General features: G+C 34.3%; 1 protein-coding gene across 3 annotated transcripts; it reads left to right on the top strand.

Moving 5' to 3' along the window:
- The first annotated feature begins 101 nt into the window (after window positions 1-101).
- LOC108035993 (eukaryotic translation initiation factor 4 gamma 3) lies at window positions 102-24,077 on the top strand. Of its 3 annotated transcripts, XM_017111856.3 has the most exons (17): window positions 102-276; window positions 725-761; window positions 822-1,028; window positions 3,419-4,183; window positions 5,065-5,718; window positions 5,777-5,957; window positions 6,662-6,773; window positions 11,219-11,274; window positions 15,777-18,076; window positions 18,704-18,947; window positions 19,004-19,167; window positions 19,326-19,800; window positions 20,008-20,231; window positions 23,061-23,207; window positions 23,268-23,490; window positions 23,625-23,726; window positions 23,787-24,077. In XM_017111856.3, exons 3-17 carry the CDS (start codon window positions 951-953, stop codon window positions 23,846-23,848), a joined length of 5,787 nt encoding a protein of 1,928 aa, XP_016967345.2. In that variant the 5' UTR covers window positions 102-276; window positions 725-761; window positions 822-950; the 3' UTR covers window positions 23,849-24,077. The 3 variants fall into 3 exon arrangements, with proteins under 3 accessions (XP_016967345.2, XP_050742867.1, XP_043947144.1); XM_050886910.1 differs by lacking the exon at window positions 725-761; XM_044091209.2 differs by lacking the exon at window positions 3,419-4,183 and having other exon boundaries at window positions 105-276.
- The last annotated feature ends 1,217 nt before the right edge of the window (window positions 24,078-25,294 follow it).

Here is a 25,294-nt window from a genome sequence, read left to right as displayed (position 1 = left end):
ATAAACAAAAAGGTGGATACCAAATATTACCATTTAAATTACGTTCAACTGACTAAACCGTGACTATTCGATATATCGAATAACAACTGCAACTCTGTGCCTATGGACAGAACACATTGCATGTGGAAATTAACAAAAAGAAAATTGTTTTTTGGTTGTAATGATTAAAAGCTAGAATTACGCCTTGATATATAACTGTTTAAAATACACTTAAAGTGAAATCATTAACAGTCGAATTTTTGTATATAATCGGATTGTTAAGGCACATATGCTCAGGTAAATTGGAAAGTGTTAATGAAGACTGGGCAACAAATATTACATGATGACTCTTGGTGCAAATTGACTTTACCGAATTAAGGGAAAACATTGACACGTTGTTAATATTCGTAGCAACTCCGAAATTACGCAGATGATAAACACATTTGCATGTTTTCACCTTATTTGTGAATATTAATTTTACGTTTAAATCTTGCACATTTTACGGCCATCTGCACAGCAGCAACGTCGGCAAATATGCAAAGCTAAAAGGCTTGATTGGGTTTAAGGCTAACAGATTGAAAAAGGGAATTAATTTCAAGGTTTGAAGACTAAGAATACTATTAAATTTTGAATTAGGCTTTTGTTAAGTATTACCATTATTAACGACAAGCTTGCATTAATAAAAGGAAACTTTGTTTTTAGAAATTCACTGATCTTTTATACGTGTCATTCCTATAACTTACAGATACGTTTCTGGAAGTGATAAACCACTTTATTTCCAGGTAAAAATATTACAAGTGGCAGCTTAACATTTATTTAATTTTTAATATTATCTCTTTCAGAATCAAATGGTTGTGTGACGACCTATTTTAGTGGGTTCAAAATCGCCCCAGAAATCGTCAATGAAACGGCTAGGTTGACCGTTTTGACGATTTTCTACATAAGTAACTCACTAGGATTATATATACGTAATGCAACAAGCTATACCAACTATATCAACACAATCAGATATAGCTAAAATCATGCAGCCCCATTCAGCACAAAACATGGTAAGTCTAGCTGACAATGTAATCTGTTAAATGTTATCCCTTTTCACACATTATTTGCTGTTAATACGACTTTACCACTTGAATATGCCTCATTCGTTTACAAAATATTTCTGTGCTGGTTCCTCCATCTACATATGTATGTAATTATTTTTTTTTTCAATGTCCGAATAAAGTTTAAACAGCCAAACATTTTTTTTAATAAAAAAAGAAAATTCACTGAACGACCCCTTAATAAAAAAATATTCGTTAAGATGGTACCGCGTTCTAGTACAGTGACAATACTTGGCATGCAGATTCCTGGGGTTCCTAAGTAGCGACGGTTTGTTTCAGCGGGGTGCCATGCAATTCGCGAAAATCTGTAGCGCCTACAGTTTTTATGATAAAAACAAAATTTTAACTGAAATGTATCTGTCTCATCAATATCTATCGACTCACCAAAAAAAGGTACCACGCACACTCTAGCGCCCACAAATGGCTGAAAAAGCCGGTAGATGGCGCCCTAAAATATCGCTTTGAAGCTTATATATCTTGATTATCCTTTTGCTTCCTTAAACTGAGTAACGGGTATCTGATAGTCGGGGCACTCGACTAAAGCGTTCTTCTCTGTTTTTTCTAGTTTTTACGTTATTAACAGAAGCCTTAAAGTCGCAGAATTGTTAAAAATGTCAAATTTTAAATAGTTATGAAGTTTACTTTATAAATTAAATTTTGTATTTATCGAAATTTTATTTAACCACATTTTAGTGTCTGTATGGGCTTCTTTTTTTAGTACAGTGCTTTGCAATGTCTCGCCGTTACTACTAGATTAAAAGGGTACATTCTGTCAAATAGGTACAAGGAAATTTGAAACAAAACACAATTTATGAATCTAAATTTATTATATTCCCTTCAAAAAAGACCCGCTTCAATAAACGTATTCCAACAATTAATCGGGATAGCCTTCAGTTCTCGTTGCGAATTAGTTTTTATGTCTTCAATGCTATCAGAGAGGTTCCACGAAATCGTAATTTAATTTTTAAGTTTAGTAACAGGAAAAAGTCACACGCTGCCATATCTGAAAAGTACGGTGGTTGTTTGATGATTTGTCGTGGTGCAAAATCCAACTGTTGTTCCGCTAAAAATCAGGTCTATAGCAAAGAACATTCTTTCTTAAACGCTTTATAACGCCAAGACAATATTCTTTATTGACGGTTTTGCCTTCCGGTAAGAATTCCGAAAAAACAACACCTTTGTTTTGTCGACGTTTTATTCATTTGAAGAGGTTGAAGGACGTTCTGAACGTGACAAATCGTTCACTTCGTCTCGCCCCTTTTGAACGATTTATACCAATTGTAAACTTGAGTTTTCGACATAATTGAATCACCAATTTTTTTTTTAAATGAGAATTTCCTTGCACTTGTTTGACAGAATGAACACAAGATTCGTCCGAAAGAATATAACAAGTACAATTAAGCGTTTTAGACCACATAAAGTATGTGACCCTTCGCGTAAAACCTGGAGAGTTTGAACTTGGCATGCTTTGGCTGCACTTTTTGCGCAGCGCAAGTTTGCTTCAGAAAGTTTCTTTTAATATTCTAAATATTCATACATATGCCAGAAATTGTTTAAATCTTATCTTATTCGCTCTCCTCTTAGCTGAGTAATGGCTATTCGATAGTCGATGTTAAATGTTATTAAAATTAGAGCCAACATGTTTTTAATGATACCATATTTTTCGTTTCTTTTTAATTTTATAATTTTATTATAGAAAATTTGTGATTAATAAAAAAATGTTTATTAGCAAATGTTTTTTTTTGCACTTGCTTCTTTAGAAAAGATCTCCAGTGTACAGTTTTCGAAGAATATCTTCTATATTTCAAAAAGTTCAGATTGTGAACTTACTTCTCAAAATATTTTTATCATTTAGGTTTCTTTATTTCTACTCGGAGTAACATTTGACATAAAAACATTTTTAAATGTTACAATAAAAAACATATTTTTTAAAGAATAATAACATTGAAATACAAATGTTGATTTTAGCGAAATTACAAACTGCCGCATTGGAAACATTCAAAAAATGCTGAACATTGTACAAAAAACGTTTAAAGAAATATTAAAAAAGGAGCGGCCAGGCAGACGGGCTAGACACAGTAATGTTTTTGGAAACATAATTCATTTTTTTCACAACAGCAACCTGACAAAATGATAAAGTAGTATATAGACAGCATCTATGTAGCTGACTGAGATATTTGAAAGATTTTTTTAAGTTGGGTTATAAGTTTGTTTGAGTAAAGTGAGGTCGGTTTAGTCGACTATCTTTTTTTTATATACTCTGGCTAAGTTTTAGTTACAAATTATTGCTATTAAATTCTACAGTCCGGAAATATCCCCACTCTTGTGATCTGTTGTAGATTTTGCCAGCCAATAAAAAGACCAAAAAGTATGCTCAACAGGTGCTACCTTCAAAGCCACAATCCCTACAGACTATGCAACTGCAGCATAACCATCAAACTCCACAGCCTCAGTTTCAGATAAATAAGGCATACAATGTGGTCTCCATTCTTAAGGCAACAGCACAGAATGCTCAACAGTCCTCGCACTTGACGCATCAGCAACAACCATCCCTTCTTCTTCAGCAAACACAGCAGCATCAACAAAGCTATGCAAACGTTGTAAACAGATCCATACCTGGGTCTGGACCAGTTGGAGCCCACCAGTCAACGGTTATATGTAATGGCTCAAACATAATGACCGTGAATAGTTGTCAACTGAATTCCGGTGATGTGAATTCGACCGCCATTTACAACCTATCCAATCAGCGGGGTTTACCTGGAAGCCAAGATGGAAACGTTCGTTTTCTGAACGTACCGGACACTACGAAAAAAGGCAACAATCTCGGCGCATCAGTAGTATCAAGTAACTCTACCACCGGAGTCGGAAATGGAACGACTTCTTGTACTGGAGTTGGAATCACTAATAACAGCCAAATTACATTGACCAGTTCGCATATAGGAACAACTATGGGAGTCGCTCTGGGCACGACTGCAGCAGGCACAACCTACATGCACGAGAAAAATATTGTTGGCGTTAGCGTCAGTTGTGTTGATACCAGTAGAAAGTATGATTTCAAAAACAGTAGTTTGATAAAAAATAATAGCTTCCAAGCAGCGGCAGAGGTAAACCATCAGATTTTAGGAACAGACGCACAATACATACATTTTTATTACTTTCCTTACTTTATAATTTAACATTTTTAAAATCTTCTGTGTACGGTACCCAATTCTGAAAAATGTCTTGAAATTCAAAAGGTGTTCTTCCCCTTTGGTAACATTTATTTAAAATGCCAATCAAATTAATTATCTTGTTGGTTAACTTTTATATTAAAAACTTGCGTTTAGTTATGTTAATTTATTTGCAGTATCATAGGCAGTTTCGAGGATATTAATACATATTGATCACAAGGGTGTATTGCGTTTATGTAAATTTTTCAGTCCGTATACTAATGTGATTTATACTGGGGAATCTATCATGTACATTATTTTACATTTTGCATATATTGTTAGTAGGTCGTGTATAACTAAATGTAAATGGCTCTTAGAAAATTTGGTCAAGAACCTGTGTTAATTACAGGTTCTTAGCCAAATTTTCTAAGAGCCATTTATATTTTTCCATGATATTTTTGAGTGTTTCTGAGTAAGGGAACTCGCACAATTTTTACTATTTCTCTGATAAAAACCAAAGAAAATGTTTAATATTAGTCCAGTTATGTTGGCCAAATAATAAAAAAATGACCGAAAACGTAGAAACGTGTAGGTGATACAAACAAGTTTGTATGTGACTTTTACTCAGGTGCAGCCAAATATCATGGAAAACCAGAAATGGCTCGTGAAATTTCACAAAGTTTAATTTTGTGCTCCTGTGTAATCAGAGCGCCGTTTGCCTTTGTTTTGCACTTATTTTACATAATCTTTATTATTTTTACCATAATTACAATTTTTATTTTATGTCCCTTGCCTTTCAACGTACTGATCATTTATTTCCTTTCGCATTTTTGCAGTATGTTTCAACGGGAAACAATAGTTCTGGTAATAGCCGTTCAAATCCACAAAGTGGGGCAATATTTCGTGGACCACCTCCAACGGCGAATACCCCACGCGGTGCCACCAGCGGTGCAACACGCCATGTTCATGTTCAACCCATGTACTCACAGCCCCTTCACCAAAATATGGTGATACAACAATACACACAATATAACCCGCGACAACAAACATTTCCAACTTCTCACTTGCAATATGCACCAGCCCCAATGCCCTACTACCAGTACCAATACGTGCCAACTATTCAACAGCAGCCTCCGCCACATACTCGTAGTGCCGTATCGGTTAGTACGAACGTCAATGTGGGAAACACTTTGCAACCAGTCCAGTCCGGACCAAATGGGCCTCTGACAGCTCCAGGATCAACTTCGTCGCAGCTACAATTGATCACTAGCACAGTGCAGCCAGGAACAAACAATGTAATGGGTGTTGGTGGTCCTGGCAGTGGAATGGGACAGGTGGGTGTTCCGCCAATGGTTGGGGTTGGTGTAATGCCAGCAAGTGTGCAGTCGCAGCCTGTGCAGGTGCAACCAGCAAGCAGGCGCCGCCATCAGCATCGCTTGCAAATAATCGACCCGGCCACTAAAAAAAATATATTAGACGATTATGATAAGGCAAGTTATTTACATTTCAGACGACTAACAATTATGTTTAAACATTTTAACATTTTAGACAAACTCTAACACAGATAATGACTTTTCGGAGCAGGTTACTCTTCCAAACACTCCCACAGTTGTCTTGTCAGAAGGTCAAATACGTATTCCACAGCAAGATACTGTTGGAATAAATAATTTAAGCAATACAACATCACAAGGATCCGAAACACGGACAAATGCGTCTTACACCCCCGTTGGTAGGTATATTTTTAATTTTAAATATGTTTCCCATCCCATAAAGTATATATTCCTAATAATAACTGATGTAATCTGTCAAATGCCTTATTTCTATTTCCTGATTGTATATGTATCTTATATCTTATAGTTCCCATAGGAAAAATAGAATAACATTTTTTAAAATTTTAAATTGGACGATTATGTCATATAGCTGCCATATTTATTTGATATTTCGAAATTAAGAACTAAATTTAATAAAAAATTTGAATACTATATCATATAACTTCCATAGGAATGATCAGAAAATTACACTGATAATAATATTTAATCCGTTATATTTCGATTTTAAACATAAATTGTAGTGGAACGTTGTCTTAACACTTGTGTAATAATTTTTAAGTTTTCTAAAAATTGTAAAGCATACAATTCTCCCAAAAAGGAACGACATGAAAGGGGGAAAAAATTCGGTATGCCAAACTAGTTTCCATTCTTGTTCAGATATCAAGAATCAATGCAAATATTTTTCACAATGAATGTTATGAATCTGAAATGTGTACAAAAGGCTTAGTCTACCTTTACTTTATGGTTTAAAATAAACAAAAACCAATCCAATTATTTTATCAAGGCATCTTTTGCTTAACTAAATGATGTTGGCTGAATAACTTACAAGCATCGCTACACCAGCTATCCAAAGCTAATAAAAATATATAATTATCTTTTGCAGAACCCATACCAATAAGCCGCCAAGATGTTGGACAGACTCCAATCGTATCCGCGATGTCTGATGCACCTTCTGTTGAAATATTACCTACACCTCAACGAGGTAGAAGCAAAAAGTAAGTACAATGTTTTAAAAGTTCTTGCATTGTTGGGAAGGGCTTACTATTTAAATTAACGGTTTCCTAAGAATAAACAGACCTAGTTGTATTCTTTAGAGGTCGAGTAAAAGGATATCTTTTGTTTGGAGAAAAGAAAAAAAGTATTTAAATTTTTGATCGGCTCATAACGGTATTTTTCATAATTTTTTAATCGTAAATAAACTTAATTATACTAAGTATTAAGAACATGCATTTTTTATAAACAAGTAATTTGTTAAAAGAACTCAAGGTCTTTAATCCCTTCCTTGGATAATGTGTACCCAGTTTTGCGATCTAGCAATGTATTTTAGGTATCCAAAAGTAAAAGATGCTTAAGCATAGCTACTAAAATTAAAAATAAATTAATAATATTAATATTAAAGAACTTAGCAAAAAGCAATTCACCACATTTTTTTTGTGGATTAAATTGGCTTTTAATTATCCATTGAAGAAATGCAGGCAAATTTAAATGCTATTATAAAAAGTTTAATGAATTCTACCAATAATCAATGCGAACTTTTTTAAAAACGTGTTTTGGTACCTATTTCCATTTTATCATGACATAAATTAACCTTTGGATGTGAAATCGATGTAAGAGTTATTGCATAATTAAATTTAATTTGTCTTCTAGCTGTAAGTCGCTATAACAGGACCAAAACACGATATTTACCACAGAAACCCAAATGGGCTTTGGATTATTTCGATATGTGCTTGTGAAAGTTATCTTAGACATTTTAAGTTAACATTTTTGATTTTGCTGAAACTTTTTTATACATGCTATTCGGTAAATAAGTAAACACGTGTATCGATTTAACCGATTTTTTTTTTTAAATATTTTTCCATTTGTCACCTAAAATACGTTTTTTTTATAGGTTGGAGCCATTTTTTGTTTTCGAGATATCGAATTTAATGTATTAAACCCTCTGATATTTTCTCGCTCGCTCTCATTTGGTGTTCTCTCTTTTATGGCGTTTGTATTTCGGATAATTTCTAAATAATAAAGGAAATATATTTAATTAGGTTCAAACGATTATTTTTTTTTACCAATTCTAAATTTTGTATTTAATAATTTTATTTTATTTTTTTCTTCTTTAGTTTTTTCTTCTTATACTTACTACATTAATTATGTAATTATTTTAACACAACTAAAATCCGCGTCGAATGACACCTCGACTGTCAAAATCGGGTGCTCTGTTAAAAAGTAATACGCAAAACAAGATTTTCGGAGTCCTCTTAAAATGAAAACTGCTCAATGTTAGAAATTTTTTGAAAAGCTAGCTACTTTAGCGAGAAAACAGCTATAAATACATAGCTACATTTTCTTTACCCGTAAATAGCTACAGGCTTTACGTCGTTAGAAAGGTATTTCGATACCACCTTTAAAAATTATGGTTCAAGATTTTTTAACCCTTTTTTCGGATTTTTCAAAGACCACCACATATATACATATATACCATATATTAAAATAGTGGATAGAATGCGCTTTACAATATAGCTTTGCTGCTTATATATCTCCATTTCCCTTTTGCTCCCTTAAGCTAAGTAACGGGTACTGAAAGTCGAGGCACTCGACTTAATCGTTTTTCCATCTTTGAATATATAGATTTAAAATAAACGAAAATGTGCGGAACAAGAATTCTGAAAACAAGATTTGCGTGCGCGTGTGAGTACATATGTATTAGCAGCTGTTAAGGTTAAGTGATTTAGTTTTTCGGGAAAGCAAGAAACAATGTGGACTGCAGTCTACGTAAAAAACTAAAAGAATTGCAAACCAAGACTTTAATATATATTTATATTTTATATTTAAGCAAATCATGCTAGAAAGGGTTTAACATTTCAGAACACCTTTCTAATAACATGTAGCTTTAGTAGTTCACAAGTTACCGGTTTGCAAAGTTTAGCTATTTATAGCTGTATTCTCGCCAAACTAGCTAGTTTTTCCAAAAGTGGTAAAGCTAATGCTTCTTCTATTGAGCTGTTTAAGATCATCTTAAATATTCAGGACCTTCAAATTGAGTTTGGATTCGCACAAAGAAAAACTCAATGCTCAGGTAGTGTAGGATGCTCTGAACTGGTAAATGTGGCAATTTCTGTTGAATTATAACATTATAACTGAATGTGCCGTATGCCAACAGTTGAGGAATCCCAAGGACTAAACACCTTAACATTTTATTTGAAATCGTTAGAACCGATTTTGAAAAATCAGGAAAAGGGCTTAAAGAAATCTAAGCAAAAAAAAATCTTTGGGCCATAATTTGTAAACGGTATTATTTAGACAATCCGTGTTTAAAAGGTATACATAATATTTCGAAATACCTTTCTAACGACGTATCGCACAAGCCTGTAGCTTCACTACTTCACAAGTTACGGGTATACAAAATGTATCAATTTACAGCTGTTTTCTTGGCAAACTAGCTAGTTCTTTCAAAAGTGGTAGAACTAATATTTCTTAACTCCACCCGCCCCAAACAGATCTAATTTTCCAAATTTGAACTTTTATACTTCACCCACACTAAGTCTTAATATGCAATGCTTTTAGTTTTTTACGTGGACTGCCGTCCACATTGTTTCTTGCTTTCCCGAAAAACTAAATCACTTAACCTAACAGCTGCTAATGGATATGTACGCGCACGCAAATCTTGTTTTCAGAATTCTTATTCGGCACACTTTCGTTTTGATGTTTAATCAAACACATTATTATACCCTTGCAGAGGGTATAATGATTTCAGTCAGAAGTTTGCAACGCAGTGAAAGAAACGTTTCCGACCCCATAAAGTATATATATTCTTGATCAGCGTCACTAGACGAGTCGATCTAGCCATGTCCGTCCGTCTATCCGACTATATCATATAGCTGTCACAGGATTGATCGGAAAATTGGTGGGAAAATAATATATAACAAATTATAGCTTTGGTGCTTTCTGAATTTCGAATTTACTAAAGTTGGTTATTTCTTATAACTGCAAGGGTATACAAACTTCGGCTTGCCAAAGTTAACTTCCTTTCTTGTTGTTGGATATTCCTGATCAGAATTACCAGCCGAGTCAATCTAGTCAGGTCCGTCCGTCCGTCCGTTCGACTGTCTGTATGTCCGAAATAATCAACGTTAGGAACACCATGTGAAAGGAGGATTGTTGCTGGCTGCAGTGATATTAAAAAAAATAATTTCAATTTTTCTGACCCTTTCTTTGGCAGTATATGTTAGAGTCGTTCGATTTTTATTAACTTTATTAAAATATAAGAATAATAAATATAAGAAAAATATTCCGAATATTATAGAATAATATGTCAAAAAACACCGAAGCTATAAATTGTTTCATATATTTTTCCACCCATTTTCGGATCTTTCCTATGACAGCTAGATGATTTTTATAAAACAAAATTTGAAATTTATAAATAATTAAAAAACGTTATTTCCAAGCGCAGTACCACCAAAAATATCATTTTTATACCCTTGCAGAAGTCATAAGTTTGCAATGAAGTGCATATATATTCTTGATCAGCGTCACTAAACGAGTCGATCTAGCCATGTCCGTCTGTCTATCCGTTTCTACCCAAACTAGTCTCTCAGTTTTAAAGCTATCGGACTGAAACTTTCCCAAAAGTCTTCTTTCTATTGCAGGTAGTATATAAGTCGGAACCAGCCGGATCGGACAACTATATTTTATAGCTCCGTTATGAACTATCGGGGAAAAAATTAAAAAAAGGATATCTTTGGTGTTTTTCAACATATAACCTCCTACGCTTGGAAATAAAATTTTTAAATTGGTTTTTAATTTCGAATTAAATTAGGACGAATCAAAACAGGACGACTATATTATATAGCTGTCATAGAAACGATCGGAAAATTAGTTTGGAAAAATTATATATTTGATGCTTTGACTCTATAATATTGGAAATAAAATTCTTTATATATTTAAGAATTTCGAATTTAAATTTATTAAAATCGGATGAATCTAACATATAGCTGTCAAAGAAACGGTCGGAAAAATAGTGAAATAATTTTTTTTAATTTCACTGAAGCCAGCAACAATCCTTAAACATTTCACATGGTGTTGCTAACGCTGATTATAACTGCAAGGGTATACAAACTTCGGCTGCCGAAGTTAACTTCTTTTCGTGCTTTTTTTAATTACACATTTTTTAAAGTTTTCTGAGTCGTAGCTCACAATAAATTTAACATAGCCTGTTCATTTATTCGGCAAAACCAACGGGTAACATTATAGCTGTATGATTCCATCATATTTCTTCAACCCGAGATATTACAAAAATCTAGGAAAAATGGTCCAAAAATGATGTTTAAAAGTATATCTTTTTAAAATATTTTTGACTTCTTTTTCGAGATCTAGGGGTCGAACTCTGCCAGAAACTACCATTCTCCTTCTTGGTAAACTTGAATTTATTTATTTTTCTTATTTCTTTTAGAATACCCATAGTGTCCCCCAAAAATGCATCTGAGGCTTCTGCTGCTCCCACCACTGGTATGTACTCGTCAATTTACACATTTAAAGCAAAAAAAAAACAAATGTTTCTGTAGGAGCACTATGTGGACAGAACTTTCTGTTTTTTTTTCAGAAAACTAAAGCCTATATACAGAAATTTTAAGATAAGATTCATTACCATATATGTTTACCAAAACCGAAATATAAAGGTCTTTGCATTATTTTTTCATTAATTATCCCATCGATCATATGGCAGCTATATGATAAGGTCGTCAGCGCAAATATGTTACGCCGGTACAAATAATACCTGATTCAAGATATTTAAAAAAGCGGTTTTCCTTACTTAATTGAATATTGTAATTGTGAAAGAAGTATACGACAGGAACATTTCCATAAAGTGTAAAAAATGTTAGCGTATAACAAACTCACTTCCAAATCTGGAATAGGCCCGTATATATTCTTGACCAGGACGTCTTACTAGCCATGATGGATAAATTGCACCATTATCATTAAAAAAAAGAGCGGAAAAAGTGGCACAAAATTTCTTAACCATATGGAATTTAAGGGGGGATATTGTTGCTGTTTTTCTTTTTTAGAAAGTAATCACAAAATTTTCGCTGACCTTCCCATATATTCAAAATTATTTGAAAAGATGTTACAAAAAGTGTTGTAGAAAATAAAATTGTACTAATTGGAGCACTTATCAAGTATTTGCCATAGCGTCTCGATCTTTGAGTTTATCCGCTTTCGACAAGCTATTATTATTTTTGCTTTTGCCATAAGTTTATCTTCTATTTTATTTTAATATCACACTCACAGAAATGATGGCATACAAATTAAATATTGTTTAGAGCAACTAGTAAAAAAATTTCATTTCCCACCCTCTTGAAAAGTGATAAAAATTAATTAATTTGAATCTTCAAAATCGGACGACTATAACATATAACTGTCAAAAAAACGGTCAGAGAAATAATGAAATAATTTGATTTATATATTATGATATTATCACTGAAGCCAGCAACAATCCTTAAAATTTTCACATGGTGTTACTAACGTTGATTATGTCTTATAACTGCAAATTATACAAACTTCGGATTGCCGAAGTTAACTTTCTTGTTTTTTAATATAATTTCCTTACTTTTTTTCTGACCTGTGTATATGATTAAGTCGTCAGATTAAAAGTAGATTATTGCCTATAGGAACTATAGGATACATTTATCCGTCCGGCTCGGTTCGGATACATCAACTTGCAACAGAAATAAGACTTTTGTGAAGTATTATCTTGTTTAAAACCGAGAGTCTAGCTTGCGCAGAAACGCTCAGACGGACACGCGTAGGTTGCAACGTCTCCCTACCCTCTGCTAATCGCAATTGTTGTTTTTGTCCCAAAAACACTTCGGGTCGCAGACCTTTGTTTCCTTAAATTCTTTAAATTGCTTCCGCATATGTATATATTGAGGCGGACATAAGTGATCTTCGTGAGTATCGGCATTATTAATGAACGAGTGTTGGAGGTACACATTTTTACTTCTGCTTTTTATATTATTTGCAGACTGCTAGTATGTTCTGGCGGCTGGCGGGCCGTTTTTTCGGTTCGTCGTTTAGCTCGTGGCGCATTGGTTCGATCGCCTTTGTGTTAGTGAGATTTGATATCATCTGAGTCTATCTATAGCGGCTAGGCAACAATTCGTCGGCAATTCGGTTGGTCGGTAAGACAGCATATGTTTACGTGAAAAAATATACATACATGGAGAAGGGCATGCGATGAACAACTATAATTAAAAAAAAACGTGATAACATACAAGAATACGTTTTTTGAAATAATGGTTACCGTTTTAAAATAAAAATACTCATTTAAATTAAATATTTAAAATAATAATAAAATAATTTATATCTAATATTACTGTAAATACATTTAATTTAAATGAGTACTATATATGCCAGTTCATTTAGAAGACATCAACAACTACAAAATTACAATATTCTTGTATATTTATAAAAAAGAATGTGCCTAAGTGATTGTCAGTGGAATTTATTAGCAAATATAATGGCTTCCATTTATTCTATCACATATGAGAGGGGGAAGCCGGGCAAGTTTTGCTATGAAAAGTTAAATACAAAACAAAACGAATAAAAGTTGGAAAAACGACCAAGATTGTATTTATATTTGTCTCATTAATATCTATCGATTGAACTAAAAATGTATTGTCGAGACCACTCTAACTCATTAAACTTCCAAAAACTGGCGGACTGAAATGTATTAGTTTCATCAAAACATATCGCTTGCCCTAAAAAAAAGTGCCACGCCCACTCGAACGCCCACAAAACCAAACTCCCTCGTGTTGACGTCAGATCTAGGCAATGAAACACACATTTATGCATGTGTGTGTGTAAATAGTTGCTGGCCGAGCTGCGCGCAAAGCGAAAATTGGTGCCGGCGCAAAGAGAGGGCAAATTTCGCGGCTCACTAACTCTATTCCTTAATTAGCAATTTATCTGTTTCGTCACACCCTCTAAATCTCCAATACTTCTAAATAATAATTTTAATAGCCTTATTCGAATTAGGTTAAAGTTACCTTTAAATTTTTGAAAAACAATAGAGGCGTATATTCTCGTTCTTTTCATTACCCCCCTCTCCATTCTAACCAGCAGTCCACTCTCGTGGGTTAGAAACAGAAGGAAAATCAGTACCCAGTGTTAAAAAGCACTAAAAGGCAGTGAAAGGACCGAAAGTTCTTACCCTTAATATTGCCGGGCAATACAAATAAAAAATTTTTTTTTTAATCCCAAGTAACCTAAGTAACAACCCATGCTTTTAAACGACATGACACCCAGATGATACATACATTTAACTAAGTTTTTTTGCTTCCAAAGGCTAAAACCACGTTTGTCTTCAATGTCTTACAAAAAAATTTAAAAAAAAGTGGGAAGCATTTTAACTAATAAAAAATTTTTGGTTTTTGTTTTTCCGTCAGAAGTTTGCGACGCAGTGAAGGAGATATGTCCGATTAAGTATATATATTCTTGATCAGCATCACTAGACGAGTCGATCGAGCCATGTCCGTCGTCCGTTTCTACACAAACTAGTCTCTCAGTTTTAAAGCTATCGGGATGAAACTTTCCCAAAAGTCTTCTTTCTATTGCAGGTAGTATATAAATCGGAACCAGCCGGATCGGACAACTATACCTTATAGCTCCCATAGGAATAATAGGGAAAAAAAATTTTAAAAAATAGTATCTTTGGTGTTTTTTAACATATACCCTCCTACGCTTAGAAATACCATTTTTTAATTAGTTTGGAATTTCGGAATACATTTTATCAAAATCGGATGGTGCTATACATATTTGAATTTTTAAACGCGTTAAAAAAAGTTTTTTTATCCGGCTATCAAGATATCTAAACAAGAAAACAAGTTAACTTGCGCAAGCCGAAGTTTGAAATTCCTTGCAGTTATAAGAAATATAATGTTAGTAAAACCATGTTCAATTTTTTAAGGATTGTTCCTGACTTCATTGATTCTAAAAAAAAGAAATTTTTTCAGACAATTTTTATTAAATTTAATTCAAAATTCTTAAAAATATAAAAAATCATAGTCCCAATATTATAAGATAATATGTCAAAAAATACCTTAGCAATAATTTGTTTTGGATTATTTTTCCACCAATTTACCAATCGTTCCTATGACAGTAAAATGATATAGCCGTCCGATTTTGATAAAATTAAATCAGAAATAAAAAATGTTTTTAATTTGTCTCATATTATTTTTCCACCATGACTAGATTGACTCGTCTTATGATGCTGATCAAGAATATATATACTTTACGTCGGAAACATCTCGTTCACTGCGTTGCGAACTTCTGACTGAAATCATTTCCTCTCTCAAATCAAACCCTCTGCAAGGGTATAAAAAGTCATAAATGTACATAAAGATATAAAATAGTTGTATATTTTAACTATATATAATCGGTGGAAAAAATTCAAAAACAAGAAAAGAAGTTGTATACCCCTACAGTTATAAGAAATAATCAATTTTAGTAAATAATTTGTATACCCTTGCAGACGGTTTAATAACTTCAGTCAGAAGTTTGCAATGCAGTGAATACATATATTCTTGATCAGCGTCACTAGCCATGTCAAGTTAATATTAAAAAAACAAGGAAGAACGCTATCAAATACCCTTTACTCTGCTTACGGGAGCAAAAGGGAAATGGAGATATAGTAAAGCGCAACCTACCAGCCGATTTTTGCGGATTGTGGGCATTAAAGTGGGAGTAGCAGCCCGCTGACAAACAAACTTGTGCTGCGCAAGAACCCCTACTTGTAACAGGTATAAAGACAGTCTTTCCTTATACATTTTAAATTATGTTGTACGAACTATTTTGGACTCCCGTAAGCGTAAAGGCTTGTTTCGTGTGTTTTTAAAGGCATAATCTGGTTATATATTACTATTAAATAATTCATAAACATTTTTAGAATTGTAGGTACGCGGTAATTTTAGTTTAATTTAACAAAAAATTTGATTATATTTATAATATTATAGATGAAACGGACGATGCACTATCGAAACCGATTGTCACAACCGCTAAGGCACCCACAGAACAAAGTCTGGCGCATCAAAAATTACTCACATCCGAATCCCCCCAACAAAAGCAATCGGTATCAAATACTGAGATTACAAAGGATGAACCAACTAAATTAGAGGATATAAAGATTGATGAATTGGATTCTGTTGTGTCTTCCGGAAATCTTCAAACAGAGTTACTGTCTTTTAATGTAAAAGACAGTCAACCACCATCAAATTTTTCTGAAGAGCCTGAAACCGCTAGTACTGTTGAAATTCCACCTCTTGATTTCATAGAAGATTCGTCCAAAATGCACACAGCTCTAGATAATTCTGAGTCTACACTTTCGATCGAAATATTGGAAAAATCTACAGTGGAAAGTTTTAAAGACAACCAAAGCGCAGAGCAACAAACACAGCAAGATATAAATTTAAGAAGTGTCCCCGATGAGACTGAAATATCATCAATGGCATTAAAAGAAGTAACTACTTTGGACAATCGACAAACCGAAAATAAAGACACTATAAAATCGAAGAATAATGCCGATATTTCAAAAGAACTTACTCGGGAGACAACAATGGACTCCCTTTTAAAGAATAATACAGATGAGGTTGTAGAACACCAGTCCGGTACAAGTACAGATTCCAAGCCAGAGGAGGACTTGGAGGACCGACTCCAGTCTACTGATCAAAAACTTGAAGGAACAGGAATAACCGTATCATCTTTTATAAACTATAATGAGGGTCAGTGGTCGCCCAGCAATCCAACCGGCAAGAAACAATACAATCGAGAGCAGTTATTACAGTTACGGGAGGTAAAGGCCTCCCGTAAACAACCAGAAGTTAAAAATATATCAATTCTTCCGCAACCGAACTTAATGCCATCCTTTATCCGAAATAATAATAATAAACGAGTACAGTCGATGGTTGGAATAATTGGAAACCGTAGCAGTGAATCTGGAGGAAATTATATTGGCAAGCAAATATCGATGTCAGGTGTCCAGGGTGGTGGCGGCAGAAGCAGTATGAAGGGAATGATCCATGTTAATTTATCTTTAAATCAAGATGTAAAACTTAGTGAGAACGAAAATGCCTGGCGACCACGAGGCTTAAACAAGTCAGATGGTGATAGCGAAGCAAAATCAACACATGAAAAAGATGAATTAATACGTCGGGTTCGAGGTATTCTAAACAAGCTTACCCCAGAAAGGTTCGATACGCTTGTCGAGGAGATAATAAAATTGAAAATTGATACGCCCGAAAAAATGGACGAAGTTATTGTACTGGTATTTGAAAAAGCAATCGATGAGCCAAACTTTTCTGTATCCTATGCCAGACTTTGCCATCGTCTAATTTCGGAAGTAAAGGGTCGAGACGAGCGCATGGAAAGCGGCACAAAATCTAATTTGGCACACTTCCGAAATGCTTTGTTAGACAAAACGGAACGGGAATTCACGCAGAACGTTTCACAGAGCACTGCAAAAGAAAAAAAATTACAACCAATTGTGGATAAAATAAAGAAATGTAAAGATGCAAACGAAAAAGCTGAACTTGAGGCGTTCTTAGAAGAGGAAGAACGAAAAATACGACGACGCTCAGGCGGCACAGTAAGATTTATCGGCGAGCTTTTTAAAATATCCATGTTGACAGGCAAAATAATATATTCTTGCATCGATACACTTCTTAATCCTCATTCTGAAGACATGCTTGAATGCCTTTGCAAGCTGCTCACAACTGTGGGTGCTAAGTTTGAGCAGACCCCAGTAAATTCAAAGGATCCAAGTAGGTGTTATTCATTGGAAAAATCTATAACCAAGATGCAGGCAATCGCATCGAAAACTGACAAAGATGGAGCCAAAGTAAGCTCTCGAGTGCGTTTTATGCTTCAAGATGTAATTGATTTACGCAAGAATAAATGGCAAACTTCGCGCAATGAAGCACCCAAAACTATGGGGCAAATTGAAAAGGAGGCAAAAAACGAACAGCTTTCTGCGCAATACTTTGGTACACTTTCCAGCACTACACCTGTAGGATCGCAGGGCGGTTCTGGTAAACGGGATGATCGTGGCAACACTCGATATGGTGATTCTCGTTCTGGTAGCGGTTATGGTGGCAGCCACAGTCAACGTAGTGACAACGGGAATCTGCGACATCAGCAGCAAAATAACACTGGTGGAGCTGGTCACTCCAATGGGAACAATGATGACAATACTTGGCATGTGCAGACCAGTAAAGGAAGCCGATCGCAAGCAGTTGACAGTAATAAACTGGAGGGTCTGGTAAGAATTTATGTTTTTCTTGTATTTACCTTACACAATTAGTTGTAAAACGCAAACAAAATATTTAATTAATTAATATTTAATTATAGTCAGAATTTTATGAAACATGCCTTGTTCTCATGTATCTTACCTCCTCCTTTTTTCTAGGAAAGTCTCTATTAGTGGGTGGGTTTTTCCGTTAACCTTGGTATCAGTTAGTGGTTGGCCTTCCTGGCCAAGATCAAGCGAGGCGTCTACGTCCACGGTCTAGCGAGGCGTCTTCTTAGTCCCGCCTACACCCACATTTCTTACGATTTTATGCTCCCATGGGGTCCGAAGGTTAATTTGTCCAGATGGCCCCCGATTAAACACATGTGAATTTACCCCACAGATTCGAAACGAAAGAGCTTATTCACAGGCAGAATTCGAACGGCGCATGTTTTGAGATATGTACCATTTATTAGTAAAAACAAAGGAAACGTTTAAGAACTTTTCTAATATGTTAACTTAGATTATGTTAAGTTTAAAATGAATGGTATAGTAGTAGTATAGTATCGTCGGTATGATACCTACTTTTAGTTTTTATTCCTGATAAATGTTACTTTTGCATTTATAATTTATGTAAATATATTTTTTTTAATATTTCAGTCTAAACTTTCTGATCAAAACTTAGAGACCAAAAAGATGGGCGGATTGGGACAATTTCTTTGGCCCAGCAACACAACAAGACAATCATCTGCGTCTACTTCAACACCATCTAATCCTTTCGCTGTGCTATCTTCGCTAATTGATAAAAATGGCAGTGATAGGGATCGTGATAGAGATCGCAGTGGACCCAGAAATAAAGGATCATACAATAAAGGATCAATAGAGCGCGATCGTTTTGATAGAGGTAATTATTTCATTAAGATTTTAATAATTTAAAATTATTGAAAATTATTTTTAAAGGTATACATTCAAGAACTGGATCTTCTCAAGGATCTCGAGAAAACTCGTCTTCCCGCGCTGGCCAGCACGGTCAGGGTCGCAGTTTATTAAGCTCAACGGTTCAAAAATCTACTAGTCATTCAAAATACACGCAACAGGCACCACCTACACGACATGCTGGCAAAGTGAGTAAAAATTAATATTTTTTTTTTACTGTAGTGAAAATTATACTAGAACACAGGTCGATAGGTATTGACAAAACCATTCTAGCATCAAAGCTTAATCCACAGTTTTTTTTTCATACTAATTTTATATTCCCAACAATAATTAAATTATCTTACAGACACCGACATCGCTGGTCAGCTCTAATGTCAACACGGGTGGACTTTACCGAGGAAGTGAACAGCAGTCTCCTACATCCGCAACGTTCTCCCAGGGTAGTCGTTCCGTTGCTCCAGTGGCAGTGTTTAAGGAGGCTGGTGAAACTGAACTTAAGCTCATCAAATCAGTTGTCTCAGAAATGATAGAGCTTGCCGCCGCTTCTAAAGCAGTAACGCCCGGTGTAGTTTCATGCATGAATCGAGTACCAGAGGATTTGCGCTGTAGTTTCTTATATTACTTATTGACAGATTATTTGCATTTAGCGAATGTCGGTAAACAGTACAGGCGGTATCTGGCCATTGCTGTTTTCCAACTTATTCAACAGAATTACATCTCTGTGGATCACTTCAGACTGGCGTACAATGAATTTAGCGAGTACGCAAACGATTTAATTGTTGATATTCCAGAGCTTTGGCTATACATTCTTCAATTTGCTGGTAATATAGTCATTGGTCGTGTTTACTAGCATAATGTATCAGTTGTGTTTATCGCCTTTTTATAGCTAACATTTTAAGTTAGAGAGATCGATGTTTTTAAAAGGCATTATCTATCGATGGTCACTGATATTTGGTGCTAGTAACCGACTAATAAGTTTACAGTCTTAAATTTTAATCAAAACATTGTTAACTGTTTTTTCTTTATAGGACCATTAATTGTGAAAAAGATCTTGACACTATCAGATGTGTGGAACAAAAATTTAAAAGACAACAGTCCATCAAGCGTGGCTAAAAAGTTCCTTAAAACATACTTGATATATTGTACACAAGATGTTGGTCCGAAATTTGCTCGGAGTATGTGGAGCAAGTTCAATCTTAAATGGTCAGATTTTATGCCTGAAAGTGAAGTTTCTGACTTTATTAAATCCAATGTGAGTTTGTTTATACGTAAGAATTTAGCTTAACAATAGTTGCTTGGGCTAGAAACAAAATGAGTCTCAATATTCTAGAATTATTTACTTAATTTTAAAGATAATTAAAAACAAACATTGTTAAAGGTTTTTAATGAGTCTATAAAGACCACATTATTCAGTTCGATTAAATCAATTCACAACATTTTTTTTCTTAGTTACAATGAGGTAACCGTAAAAATATGCTTTTCTTCGAATCAGCTTTAAATATTTTGTATAATATTCAAAAACAGTTCAAATTTATTTATATGACTAACATGGCCTTAATTAAAATAAATATCTTAAAAGTTTTGATTTGACATCAACGGAAGTTGACTTTGGCGAACGGAAGTTTGTATACCCTTGCATTTAAAAGAAGTAATCAACGTTAGTAACACCATGTTAAAGTTTTAATAATTATTACTAGCTTCAGTAATATTCTTTGAAAGCTATATGTTAAAGTTGTCCGATTTGTATTAAATTTGATTGATATTCCCAATATTCTAAGATAATATTAAAAAAAAACCCCGAAGCTATAATTTGTTTCATATTATTTTCCCACCAATTTTCCGATCGTTCCTATGGCAGCTATATGATTTAGTCATCCGAAAAAATTTAATTCGAAGTTCAAATTAATTTAATATGTTATATGTAAAAAAAAAACCCAAAAAAATTTTAGCTTGGAAGCCTTAAAACTGAGCGACTAGAAACGGGAGGACAGACGGATATGCCTAGATCGACTCGTCTAGATCAAGAATACATATACTTTATGTGGTCGGAAACGTCTCCTAAACTGCGTTGCAAACTTTGACTGAAATCACCTCTGCAAGGGTATAATAACAACAAGAAAGGAAGTTAACTTCGGCAAGCCGAAGTTTGTATACCCTTGCAGCTATAAAAATTAATCAATATTTTATTAAATTGAACTCGAAATTCTTAAAAATATAAAAATATATACGAGGTGTGTTCAAAAAGTAAGGTGTCTTTTCAAATTTCGCGGGCAACATATTTTCGATAATCGATTTTTTTGTTTTGTTATGTTGGTACACTCTTCCCTAACATTTGTACCAAGTTTCAATTGAATCCCTCTTTTTGTTTAGTTGTGAGAGGTGTAAAGGTAAGCAGTTGTTTTGCGTGCTCATCGATTTTTTGCTATCGAAAAATATGGATCAATGGATTTGCATCTAATTTTGTGTAAAAAATAAAATTAAGTGCTCCGAAACACTTGAAATGTTGACAGTGGCATACGGTTCTGTTCTGTTCTGAGTAAAGAAAATGCTTACAAGTGATATAAACTCTGCCAATGACGAGCCTCGCTCTGGACGCCCAAGCACGTCAACAACTGATGAAAACGTTCAAGCAGTGAAGAAAATTGTTTTGGAAAATCGTCGAATCACTATCAGAGAAGTTGCTGAAGATGTCGGTATATCGCTTGGCTCGTGCCATGAAATTTTTTCAAACGTTTTGGGCATGAGTCGTGTGTCAGCGAAGTTTTTTCCAAAATTGCTGAATTTTGACCAAAAGAACCGTCGCATGAGCATCGCTCAAGAGCTGTTGGATGACGTCAACGACGACCCAGATTTACTCAAAAGGGTCACAACTGGTGACGAATCATGGGTATATGGTTATGATATCTAAACCAAAGCCCAATCGTCACAATGGGAAGGCCAAGACCGAAAAAAGCACGCCAAGTTTGATCAAATGTCAATGTTTTGATCACTGTATTCTTCGATAACCATGGCGTGGTGCATCAGGAGATCTTACCATATGGTCGTACGGTAAATAAACCGTTTGAGAGAAGCAATACGAAAGAAACATCCAGAATTGTGGAAAAACAATTCATGGCTTTTGCATCACGATAATGCCCCTGCTCACTCATCTTTGCTTGTGAGAGATTTTTTTGCCAAAAACAACACCACAATAATGCGTCAGCCACCATATTCACCGGATTTGGCCCCATGTGACTTTTTCTTGTTCCCAAATCTAAAGAGACCTATGAAAGGACGGAGATTTGCAACGATTGAAGAGATAAAGACTGCATCTCTTGAAGAGCTCAAGGCTATACCGAAAAGTGCTATGGGAAGTTCTTTGAGGATTGGAAAAACCGTTGGCATAAGTGTATTGCATCTGAGGGGGATTACTTTGAAGGGAACAACATTAATATTGATAAATAAATTAATAGTTTTTCTTGAAAATACAAAGTCACCTTACTTTTTGAACACACCTCGTATTCCCAATATTATAAGTTAATAAGTCAAAAAGCCCCAATGCTATAATTTGTTTCCTATTATTTCCCACAAATTATCCGATCGTTCCTATGACAGCTATATTATATAGTCGTCCGATTTTAATAAAATTTAATTCGAAATTCAGAACTAATTAAAAAATGTTATTTTCAAGCTTATAAGGTTAAATGTTAAAAAACACAAAAGATATAATTTATATTTCATGTTTTCCTACTAATTTTCCGATCGTTCCTATGGCAGCTATAATATATATATAGTTTTCCGATTTGGCTGGTTCCGACTTATATACTACCTGCAATAGAAAGAAGACTTTTGGGAAAGTTTCATCCCGATAGCTTTAAAACTAAGAGACTATTTTGCGTAGAAACGAACGGACAGACGGACGGATATCCGAAGAATATATATACTTTATAGGGTTCCGACTGAAATCATTATACCCTCTGCAAGGGTATAAAAATAATGAGTTTAGTCGCGAGAGAATTTATATACATTAACATCGAGCCGATCGGTAAAAAATGTTCAACTTTATATTGACATATCTCTTTTGAACCACAAATGTTTTCAGAGACTGGAGTATATAGAAAACGAGTCAAAATCGCCAGTGATTGAGCAACGAGAGTCGCCAGAGAAGCACGTTAAAAATGTGATAGACCATATTGAGCACTTGCTAAAGGAAGGAACGACGGCAGATTGCATTATTGATTATAGTAACGTAAGGAACTGTATCTTCATTTAAACAGCTGTCCAATAATATGAAATTTATATTTTTAAGGGAAATATAATACTGGTTGATAAGTTGTTTATTAGGGGGTTGACCGAAACATTGAGTAATTTCTCGATTCAATACAAGGAAAATAGTTATAAACTTGAGTCCGAAACCTTCCAAAAGTTTTGCATACCAGTTTTGCAAAGATACATTGACTCTAACGAAGACCATCAACTGGAATGCTTATATACTATGCAACTATTAGTTCACGGCTTGGAGCACCCCAGAGGTAAGACCAAATATCCTTGAAGAGGATTTAATTATTGTATTTACTTTCCATAATAATGGTCGTCTGTAATCGCTTAACAATTGCGAAATTTTCGGAATTCCGAATCATTGTTTTTTAATCATCATTCATTACAGGATTGCTGAGTGAACTAATTGGCGAGCTTTATGATGCCTATGTAATACAGAAGGAATCGCTCTGTAAGTGGCGCGATTCAAAGGATCAGTCAGCTGGGAAGGGTAAATTACAATATAATACTTTTAATAATCAATATATTAATATATGATTCCTAATTATAGGCGTTGCTGTAAAAAGTCTTAATCCTTTCTTTAACTCGTTATTAAACGATGAGGCCAATTGAAACCGCGAAGTAGCAGGCCTAGACAGCATACATTTAAAATTTGTAATAAAATTAATTAAAACGAGAGTTGGTTGGTGATGAATGTTCATTAACAGTATATATAGATTTCGATATGGACTTATTCAAAAGAGTTTCTGGTTCATGCATTAAAAGTATATGCAACAATAAAAAAGTGTATAACATATGTAAAATAAAGCGAACCTAAAGGAAATTTAGCGTTGTAAATGTATACTGTTCGTCTTTAAGAGTACTTTCTAATGAATGTGAAAAGTAAGCAAGTGTAGTAAGCAAGTTTATAGAACTATTGCAGACAAAACTTCATATATAAAATAAAACTAAAAAATATCAATTAGGTTATTTTGGTATTGAATACTATAAAGATTTTAAAACGTCTATTATAAGTTAAAAGCATTATCAAGTTAAGTGCCCGAACTAAGAATTTATGAGTTGACAGTATTTTTGCGACCATGGTTTCCATATAACGAATGGCGCTCATTTCAAAGTAAAAGTAACCTCATTCAGTTTTTCTAAAGGTAAAAAACAGTTTATAGCACACAAAACCATTTCTTAAATATCCTCTATTGTTATCAAAGTTATTTTCCAAAAACCGCTATTAACGAAAACGGACAATATATTGATAAAAGTTAGGTTAACGTGTTGAGGTGATCCTCTTTAAAGGGAATACACATACAAAATTCGAGATAAATCCTAATAGGCACACTGGGTTCGCCATACGAAAGGAAGTCGTTTTCTAGCATCAAAACTGTGTGCGTCATAGCTTTGCGCAGCTTGTGGGCGTTAAAATCATATGCGACGTGGAAAATAAGCGCAACAAACTTGCGCTGCGTACGAAACTAAGGAATATAAATCTGATATCTATAGCTTTCATAGTTTCCTAAATAACACCGTTTAAATGGACGATTTGAGAGCTTTACGTTTCTGGAATTAGAGTGGGCGTGTCACCTTGTCAAAACAAACTTGCACTGAGCAGAATGCCCATGAATCTGCACGCATGATAACTACATTATACTTTGTTGGACACTAACCTTATATAATAATTGTTTATCCCTCAAGAGTTTTAAATGGAATGAGCGATATTCAGGGATCCGCCCACCCAAACTGTAAGAGCTAGAGGTAGAAGCCAAACCGCACAATAAGGTTCGACAAGTCCCCCAGTGGCTTCAATGAGATCCAAAATTAATATTTATGAAGAACAATGGAATCTATTTTAAAAGCTTTACTACTAAAACTTTTTTAATTCCTTTATATTTTTTACCAAAATGTATGTTTTTAAAATGCTAAAATATATATTAAAAAGAAATTTCGAAATCCCAATACATTGGGGGCTACTTTTAAAATTAACTTCTGGACCTTAACGGCTGCTCCTATCCATTTTTATCTAACTATCTATCTTTTTCGAATTTCTAGCATTTTGAAGTACACTTG

This window comes from Drosophila biarmipes, chromosome 4 (genome assembly GCF_025231255.1).
Source record: "Drosophila biarmipes strain raj3 chromosome 4, RU_DBia_V1.1, whole genome shotgun sequence".
Classification (NCBI taxonomy): domain Eukaryota; kingdom Metazoa; phylum Arthropoda; class Insecta; order Diptera; family Drosophilidae; genus Drosophila; species Drosophila biarmipes.
Note: the sequence above shows the minus strand (reverse complement) of the source record. Positions and strands in the feature narration are given on the sequence as shown.